General features: G+C 46.3%; 1 protein-coding gene across 4 annotated transcripts in view; it reads right to left on the bottom strand.

Moving 5' to 3' along the window:
- PCDH1 (protocadherin 1) overlaps positions 1–10,352 on the bottom strand; it is an 85,107-nt gene that overhangs the window by 5,264 nt on the left and 69,491 nt on the right. The window contains exon 5 of one of the 4 annotated variants that reach the window (XM_079983473.1): positions 2,841–2,884. The exons of the other annotated variants lie outside the window; for them this stretch is intronic. Coding sequence (XP_079839599.1) covers positions 2,859–2,884 — 26 coding nt within the window. The 3' untranslated portion in view covers positions 2,841–2,858. The remainder of the gene's footprint in view (positions 1–2,840; positions 2,885–10,352) is intronic. 4 annotated transcript variants of the gene reach the window in all.

Below are 10,352 nucleotides of genomic sequence, written 5' to 3'. Positions count from 1 at the left end.
TTTTCCTTCATGTGCAAACCAAGCCTATAGCTTAGGCCAGTCTAAAGAACTCTGTCTTTCTGTTTACCTCTGGTTTGGTTTGGTTTTTGCACATGTGCGTATGCACAAACATACCCCGGACCCCACACCCTACAGGATCGTAGTACCAGTTCTCATTTCAGCCAGATTTCCTTTATTTGCCAGCAGAGCCCACCTCTCCTTCCCAAGGGGGCGCCTGGGCACCAAAAACCAGCGGCTGCTCCCCAAGGTGGCAGCTGCTCCCCTGCCTAGGCTACAGCTGACGTGGACATAGAAAAATAAACATATATATGTATGTTGCGATGAGAATATTTTCATGCACAGAACTGAACCCTAGATGCCTAAGTACTTGCAAGGCACCTCACTAGTATTATGGTGTAGAGGACGGAGTTGAACTTCAACTAGGGAAACCTGGATTCAGCTCTCAGCTCAGCTGTGAAGGCTGCCAGGGGACTTGGACAGTCATTCTGTCCTATGCTGGCCTATCTCGCAGGGATGCCTAGATGGAAAAGAAAAAGTGGCTCAGACTACTTAAATAAATTATATGTTTCTGCTTTTAGGTGTTTATCGCTTCTGCCCAACTGTAGCTGTTTGGGCCAAAGGTGCATAACAGATCTCTCGCCATGCTTTTATGGAAAGAATTTTTCATTGGGGAAGGGCATTTTTAATCATGCAAAGAGGAGGGCTTAGCCTTTCATTAAAATAAAACCCACACTATGAAGCAATATTGTGATAAATGTACTTTAATTTAAATGTGATTTTTTTAAATAAAAAAATAGCATTTACATTTAAATAAAAACATCCAGATTTCCAAAATAGTAACTGCATGCCCGAGTTGATATTTTCTGCATTCTGTGCCATCTGATTTTCCAGCCATGGATACTTAACCCTCCCTACCTCCCGCTGCCCCCCACAGAAACCTCACTGCTTTGTGAAGCTTCAGTGGAGGGGGATGTGCTGTGTTTGGTTTTTTCCAAATGATTCCATCACCTGCAATTGCTTTCCTTTACTAAGAAGGGGCACAGAATGGGTGAGGTGGGCCAAGGGATCCGTGCCCTGAGGGTGAAGAAGCAGGCTGGACAAACAGAAAAGTGGGGTCACTTTGAGCTCACTAGAAGGGAATTCACAAGGGCTGGAGGAGGAGAACTCCCCACTACTATACATGCGTAAAAATACCCTGCAATATCTCTATTTATGGGCCCATTCCTGCAAGCTCAGACACCAATTATCCATGCTAATTATTGTCGCTACCAATTAAGGAAGTACAAGTCAGTCTAAGATATTGTGTGTGTGTGTGTGTGTGTGTGAGAGAGAGAGAGAGAGAGAGAGAGAGAGAGATATCTTATGGAAGTTTGCCCTGTGCCACTTTAAAGTTGCCCTAAGATATATCTTATGGAAGTTTGCCCTGTGCCACTTTAAAGTTGCCCTAACAACTTTTAAGCGGGACGCAGGTGGCGCTGTGGGTTAAAGCCTCAGCGCCTAGGACTTGCCGATCGAAAGGTCGGCGGTTCGAATCCCTGCGGCGGGGTGCGCTCCCGCTGCTCGGTCCCAGCGCCTGCCAACCTAGCAGTTCGAAAGCACCTCCGGGTGCAAGTAGATAAATAGGGACCGCTTACCAGCGGGAAGGTAAACGGCGTTTCCGTGTGCGGCTCTGGCTCGCCAGAGCAGCGATGTCACGCTGGCCACGTGACCCGGAAGTGTCTCCGGACAGCGCTGGCCCCTGGCCTCTTAAGTGAGATGGGCGCACAACCCCAGAGTCTGTCAAGACTGGCCCGTACGGGCAGGGGTACCTTTACCTTTACCTTTAACAACTTTTAAAAGGCTATAAAATACTGGTGTGTTGCAGACTGCAGAAAGATACACTAAAATAAAATAAAATAAAATAAAATAAAATAAAATAAAATAAAATAAAATAAAATAAAATAAAAAAATAAAATAAAATAAAATAAAATAAAATAAAATAAAATAAAATAAAATAAAATAAATCCCCTTCTGCCACCCATCCTGAGCACTCCAATGCTAGCTTTGCTAATGCCCCCTAAGGCTTATGCTTATGCATACCAGGAAATCGTGTTACATCTATACTTCTGAATGCTCCACTGGTTCACTGCTTTGTCTCAAGGGATCACGTGGATCACCTTTCCTGCCCTCCCACATAACCATGCCCAAAATGCCAAGACTGATTCCTCTTGCCCATTGGCATTTGTGATATATATACTATAATCACTGCATAGGATTCACACAGATGGGAAAGCAGACTAAAGCACTTTAATGAATAAGCAAATCAATGAAGAATAATAAAGATGAAAATCATGAGCTCAGCCACCTCCCTTTCCCTTTGCTCTCCGTCGCCCAGAGATTCCAGCAACAACAGAGGCTTGGGAAGATAAAACAAAGGGACTGGATAATATATCTGCAGGAAGGCTCAGAACATGCCAGTATCTTCTTTTCCTTAGCTTTTGAAATTGCATCAGCTGTCGCCTGTTGCACTCTTTGCGCCCGTGAGCATGCGTTTCCCCAAGTCATGCAGCACTGAACGTTTCTGTTTGGTTTTGCCCCATTTTTGGTAGCAGCAAAGCGGAAGCACCTCTCTCTCTCTCTCTCTCTCCCTCTCTCTCTCTCTCTCTCTCTCTCTCTCTCTCTCCTCGCACTTCCACCCACGCCAGAAATGCTGCCTCCCAAAGACATCTCCATGCTGCTCCAAGCGGGGCTGCGCTTCCTAGAGCCCCACTTCCATTGCCTCCCCGCAACCCTCTCAAGGTGTGTGTGGGATTCATAGATCCCTGAGCCCACACTCTCCCTGGAAAGCCATGCACACCTACCTGGGTGCAGAGCCCCCTTCACAGTCTGCTCCATTCAGGGGACACTAATGAGGAGCAGAAAAAGGAGGAGAGGGTCACTCAGGATCAGGGCCGGATTTAGGTTTGATTAGGCCCTAAGCTACTGAAGGTCATGGGGCCCTTTATATGTCCAGCTGTTCTTTGTCAACAACAAATTGTTGCTGTTTTTTGTGTTGAATATATGCTATATGGTCATTTGTGGACCTAATAGGTATCTAATGCCATTTGCCACTGTTGCTGTATGTAGGTTTTATTTTCTTTGTTTTTTATCTTATATTTTGGAAATGTACATCCAGTTTTTTCTTTCCTTTAATTTTTTGGGGGGTCCCAAGAGAGTGGGGTCCTAAGCTATAGCTTGTTTAGCTCATACGTAAATCCGGCACTGCTCAGGATACAGCCCCACTCTCAACTCCCTAAGCGTTCACTGTCACACCTGCCCACCCAGCAATCCCATGGGGCTTTCACCACCAAAGCAGGGCAATGCTATCTCTCCAAGACTTGATCCTGGCCTCCCCCAGAAACAGCCAGATCTGAAACCATGAGTATTCTGATTCATGTCAACACCTTTTACAATCTTCTCTCCCCCCCACCTTCCAAATTGACAAAGTTTGTGCTTCTAACCTGCATTTTCACACAGCGAATCCCAAACTGTGGGCCAGGCACACTTGTGTAAAGATTAGAGGGATGGACTGGGCCCGGGGAGACCCAAACTAACAGGCAAATTAAGCAGTTGAACAGATTGAGCAGCAGGGAAAGCAGACAGCACAGACCACTCTGCCCTTTGAGCTAACAGATTCAAAGGTCCCAGGGAAACGAATTCAATAAAAACAGGCATGCAGGTGCAAAGGCACCAGGGGTGTGAGCCTAGGAACCAGGGCCAAGGCTCGTGAATCCAGGATCAGAAAGGAGTTCCGGACTTCATGGGAGCTGAGAAGTTGTTCCAACAAGTATTCACGCCCACCAGCCAAGCTTTAAAGCTCAGGTGGGGTGCAGTCCTTACTCATGAGAATCTCTTCTTGCAGCTCTTGCCTCCAAGCAGGTGCTGCATCTAGATGGTTGGGTCTCCTGCCTCCCCATAGGTGCTGCCTTCCCCTGGGAGAGAGCGCTGGACCTGCCTCCCCCTCTACATCCTGCTCACCCCAGGCTGTGGCTCAGAGCCCTCCCCAGACTCTGACAGTACTCTTTCCCCCACAGGAAGCAGGGAAGAGGGTGGAACTCCTGTCTCAACTTTGGAGCCATATGTGTCTGGAGAGAGGGAAAGGCTTCCATCCAGGGGCGTATGAAGTGGGGGGCGGAGGGGGTGGGCCGCCCCGGGTGCCACTCTGGGGTGTGTGTGACAAGATGGCCCCTGCCCCCTAGCTGTAGAGCGGTCACGGGTGCGCGGCGTCCGTACAGGCTGCCACCCTCTTGCGCCGTCCATACGGGCATCCGTATGGGCTGCCTCTTGCACGATGACCGCACAGGCTACCACGCACATGCACTCCATATGGGATGCGGTAAATGCACAGTCCATACGGGCTGCCACTTGCACGGTGACTGTACAGGCTGCCGCGTGCCCTACGGACTGTGCATGTGCCGCATCCTGTATGGAGTGCGCATGTGCGGCATCCCGTACGGAGTGCGCATGCGCAGCAGCCTGTGCGGTCACCGTGCAAGAGGCAGCCTGTACTGATGCCTGTATGGACGGTGCGAGAGAGCCACACATGCGCAGTATGTACGGGCTGCCCTGCCCCGGGTGCCAGAGAGGGTTCCTCCACCGCTGCTTCTATCTCCTCCAACCTCTGACTCATCTCCCTCCAGAGTCTGCCATCCGGGTCTGAGCTCAATGGTACTAAGATTGTAATGACATGGTTGGGTCTTGCAAAGCACCCTAAGGTTTCCACAGGGACCTTAGAAGTTTCTATTGGGGAAGAGCGTCTGGTGATTGTTTATTTGGGCACATAAAAAATGTGTGCCCAACTTCTATACGGCACACCAGTGTGGATTTCAGGTGACCTCAAGAGGTTGGATAAATTTCACGCTTCCCTTTTGAGGTCATTAATAGGACTTGCAAACTCAGTAAAATATGAAACAATATGTTGTCAGCTGGGAATATTGCCTTTATCAGTAAGAGCATGGCTGAGGACCTTGAAATATTGGATCTTCCTCCATTACAGAGCCCTATCCCCTAATTCTCTACTTCACGATCTTTTAAGTGATAGTGCAATCTACAATCTATCATTCATTTGTAGGAGAAAACTGGATTCGATAGGACTCACTCTAACTGACTTTGAAATCTCTGACCCCAAAGATACATGGGAAATTATTAGGAAGACTCTCACAGAAAAAAGTGTTTTCGCCATGCTTGAGGTTGCAAAGCACAGCACCTGCTCTCCTATCCACTTAAATCTCCCTTTGTGTAGAGATTTCCAAAAGGGATACATGACAAATCTGAAGAAACATGAATCGTGTAGGCTGTTTATGTTGGCCAGATTTAACATGTTTCCCTCGGTGGTAGTGAGAGGAAGATATTTAGCTATCCCAGAATCAGAGCGTCTCTGCAAATGCAGAAAACAGGAACTCGATACTCTAGAGCATATATTCTTTTCCTGTGACTTTGGAAGTTATGCCAGAAGACAATTATGCGAGGCCCTAAAATTCAATAAACAGATTTTTACACAACCAACTGTTCAGGACCTGCTGGCGGACAGCGATGATCAAATTACTTCAGTAGTGGCTGAATTTTTAAGAGCAGTCCATGAAGAAAGAATGGGCCATGATAAAGAGACTTAGTGGTTTTTAATGGTAGGTGATGTTGCTGCGTTGTTGTATTGTATTGTATTGTATTGTATTGTATTGTATTGTATTGTATTATGTTATGTTATGTTATCTATGTACACCGATTAATTTCTGGGAGTTAAGAATGGGACTGAGATAAATTGTATTTGCTGAGCCCGTATTTTATACAGTTTGTATATGATGTTTGTTTGTTAATGTGTGGTGTGCTATGCCTAATAAAGGATTTGAATTGATTGTTTATTTGAGAGGCATTAGGAGACATTCTGCTACTGTTGGCATATATTACTGCCTGCACCGGTGCAAAGCGTTTGGTGATGCCTTTCCTGAAAGTACCTTTTCTTCTAGTGTTTGTTTCAAAGCATTTACTGCTAATGAGCTTTTCTTTAAATGTGCAGTGTGCAATTACATTTTTTTTGCATTTATTCCCTGACAGAATAAGCATCAAAGAACTCAAAGTAAGCAGGATGTTCATCAATGGAACTTCCTGCCACTGTAGAGCGGGCAGTGAGATTGCTGTAGGAACTTACATCTATTGATGCTGCTAATGTTTGATTTGCATTTGCAGCAGGAGGGACCCATAAAAGGAAAGCAACGCAGCTGGAAACCATATATACCCTAAGCCCAGAGCTAGGAATAATAGCTAGCTAGTACAGTTGGAAGGGGCCTGAGGGTCATCTAGTCCAACCCCCTGCAATGCAATAATCTCAACTAAAGCATTGTTGACAGATGGCCATCCCATCTCTGCTTAAAAGCCATCAAGGAAGGTGAGGGCACCACCTTCTGAGTCCATTCAACTGTTGAACACCTCTTAGCGTCAGAATCATAGAATCATAGAATCATAGAGTTGGAAGAGACCACAAGGGCCATCGAGTCCAACCCCCTGCCAAGCAGGAAACACCATCAGAGCACTCCTGACATATGGTTGTCAAGCCTCTGCTTAAAGACCTCCAAAGAAGGAGACTCCACCACACACCTTGGCAGCAAATTCCACTGTCAAACAGCTCTTACTGTCAGGAAGTTCTTCCTAATGTTTAGGTGGAATCTTCTTTCTGTTCCTCCTGATGTTTAGCCGGAATCTCTTTCCTTGTAACTTAAAGCCATTGGTTGGAGTCCTTTCCTCCAGAGCAGGAGTGCTCCATCTTCCATGTGACAGCTCTTAATATATTTGGTGATGGCTATCCTATCTCCTGGGCGGGACGCGGGTGGCGCTGTGGGTAAAAGCCTCAGCGCCTAGGGCTTGCCGATCGAAAGGTCGGCGGTTCGAATCCCCGCGGCGGGGTGCGCTCCCACTGCTCGGTCCCAGCGCCTGCCAACCTAGCAGTTCGAAAGCACCCCCGGGTGCAAGTAGATAAATAGGGACCACTTACTGGTGGGAAGGTAAACGGCGTTTCCGTGTGCTGCGCTGGCTCGCCAGATGCAGCTTTGTCACGCTGGCCACGTGACCCGGAAGTGTCTCCGGACAGCGCTGGCCCCCGGCCTCTTGAGTGAGATGGGCGCACAACCCCAGAGTCTGTCAAGACTGGCCCGTACGGGCAGGGGTACCTTTACCTTTACCTTATCCTATCTCCTCTCAGTCTCCTCTTCTCCAGGTGAAACATACCCAGATCCTTCAACCCATTCCTCATAAGGCTTGGTTTCCAGACCTTTGATCATTTTGGTCGCCCTCCCTACCTCAGATTCAGAAGCATTCCAGGGAAAAGATTTGGAGGTAAATGCAGCAGGCAAAAGCCCTGCAAACAGATCCCAAGTGAAGGAATTGGAAGAGGCCTGTAAGGCACTGGAATTAATGGGGCTAAGCTAGTCATGTCGATTCATTTCAGTGGGTTTACTCTGAGTAGAAATAACAATGGCTACAACCCAAAGGTTTCAGGCATTGGATAATCAGTGGTTAAGACAGAAGGGGAGAGCATGCAGGTGGTGCAAAACAAAGACAAATTGTTTCAATTGTTTCTACTGCCTTGACGCCAACCCATTAAGCCGCCACCCAAGGACAGGTATTAAATCTCCCTTCTCTCTTGGCAAGCAAGCCTAGCAAAACCCTCAGGGTCTCCCTGCTTCTCCATCTTCTGTTTCCAGCCTAATCATGTCTCTCTTTCTTCCCCCTTGCTATTGTGAGTTCTTCCCTCCTTAGATGCATCACCTCCAAATCTCAGATCCATCTTTCCTCACAGTCTATAGCCACCCACTGCAATTTCAGGCTGGCAGGCAAACAGTGCACTTTGCAGCAGATCTGTGCCACAGAATGCTCTGTGTGTCTGCTCAGGATTAAGTCCCACTATGTTCAGTGTGGAGGCTTCTTCCTTGGTAAGTGTATTTGGAATATTCAGTAATGGGGTTTGTATAGTTTGAAGGATATAAACACTATTGACGCAAAGAGAGCATGATGAATGGAGCAGTCCAATAGAGCAGTCTATGCTTTTGGTTCAGGATCCAAATCAACAAAGAAGCAAGGGGCGGTGCCAAAGGGGTCTACTAATGCTTTGTTGCCCAAAGAACTACAACAACTTGGAGCCAGCCCTTCCATTCATCTAGCTAGGCTACATGTTTGCTATGATGAGATCAGGGACTCCTCCTCAGTTATTTTCTGCAAATACTACAGCACAGTAAGTGGAAATGCAAAATGTGAAAACTTAGCAAAGAGGATGCTTCTGTGCAGGAGCTGAAGTCCAGCCACTCATTAAGAATTCACTATACAGTGGTACCTCGGGTTAAGTACCTAATTCATTCCGGAGGTCCGTTCTTAACCTGAAACTGTTCTTAACCTGAAGACCACTTTAGCTAATGGGGCCTCCTGCTGCTGCCGCGCCGCCACCACACGATTTCTGTTCTCATCCTGAAGCAAAGTTCTTAACCCGGGGTACTATTTTTGGGTTAGAGGAGTCTGTAACCTGAAGCGTATGTAACCCGAGGTACCACTGTATAGTTCTTACAGTGCAATGGTATACAGATGCATGCATACATTACTGTACTATGGTGTGTGGATAAAAAGAGTAAACAAGATTATTATTGTGATTTTGTTGATGTATCTTTATGTTACTTCAAAGCTACGTTGGGAGGATTTGTAAAAAAGTAAAGGTACCCCTGCCCGTAGAGGCCAGTCGTGACCGACTCTGGGGTTGCGCGCCCATCTCGCTTAAGAGGCCGGGGGCCAGCGCTGTCCGAAGACACTCCCGGGTCACGTGGCCAGCGTGACGAAGCTGCTCTGGCGAGCCTGCACAAGCGCAGTACACGGAAACGCCGTTTACCTTCCCGCTATAAAGCGGTCCCTATTTATCTACTTGCACTTAAGGGTGCTTTCAAACTGCTAGGTGGGCAGGAGCAGGGACCGAAAGACGGGAGCTAACCCAGCCACGGGGATTCGAACCGCCGACCAAACGATCTGCAAGTCCTAGGCGCTGAGGTTTTACCCACAGCGCCACCTGCGTCCCCTCTAGGGAGGATTTGTATCCTGATATAAATAAATGTAATGAATAATAAATGGACAGAGTATACTGCACTTCGACAGGTATTTTGTCCAATTTCATTCCCCTCCCCGGAGCTTACATGCAGGGAGTTTTTACATGAGGAAGTATCCAAAAATATGACCCTTCCCCCCATCTGCAATCTGATGTTTTACTCAGGGTAAACCCACTGAAATTAATGAACATGGCTTAACTTAGGCCCATGAACTTCAACAAGTGAGTCTACTTTAAGTAAAACTTAGTTGAATATCACTCAGTGTCTAAAATTCTACCATCCAAGTCTATCAAAATGGTATGTGAAACTTGCAGAATGGCTCAAAATGTTGTTCTTCAAGATATTCTGAAGGTCTGAGGGAAACCAGTTGGAGCTGTCAGCTATGGATTTTTGGTGGACATAAAATACCTGGACTTGCTTAGTGAATAAAGTCATCAAATGAGGGACTTATCCTTTTTCCTTATGTTACATTATGTTAGGTACATTTAAGGCAGCACCTTAAATCCAGCATCTAGGCTGGATTGAGGTACTATTGCAGAACAAGGTGGAGGGATCCTCAGTGCTTGGAATGAACTCCCTTCAGTTGAACCAAGTTCACTGAACTAGCTAAAAAAATAAATAAATCTGAACTACACACAAAAGTAGTTTCCCAAAGTTACCAGGTAAACTAAAGGTGAATTAAGTTCATTTTGGAGTAGAAATTTGAATAATTTCTAGTTCATCTTTATGTTCATTCTCTCCCTGCCTCCATTGGGCTCCTAGCTTACATTTTAAAAAAGGAGTCAGTTCGACATCTTTAAAGAAAGCAGAACATGGAGGCAACATTCTAAGGTTTATTAGGCAGATATGGAGGCACTGCTGTTGCTAAGGATGCTTAGTCACTTAATCACTGTTGCTAAGCAACCAGAAGGAAGGAATGTGAGGGATTTTCTGTATCTTCCCTGATTAAGAGATTTGTTCTCTTCCAACAGGAGCAGCTGGCAGTGAGAAGTACGGGAACAGGAACAAAGTGAATGATTTCTTGTGCTTTTAACGACTGTGTGGCTGGCACAAATTAAACAGGGCAAGCCTTTTCTAACATGGAAATACAATTGTGAGGCAAGCCTTACCTGTTCATATTATTGTCTTTCAGACATCTTTTTATTTGTTTCTGGCACTGGATTTATTTGTGGATACTATATTTTAGCACAACATCATGTAACACCTGAATGCAGGTATATTATATATATTTTCCCGCCCCACCCCCGGGTTCTTGCAGGA

This window comes from Podarcis cretensis (genome assembly GCF_951804945.1).
Source record: "Podarcis cretensis genome assembly, chromosome: 7".
NCBI lineage: Eukaryota > Metazoa > Chordata > Lepidosauria > Squamata > Lacertidae > Podarcis > Podarcis cretensis.
This window is presented reverse-complemented; position numbering and strand designations above follow the sequence as displayed.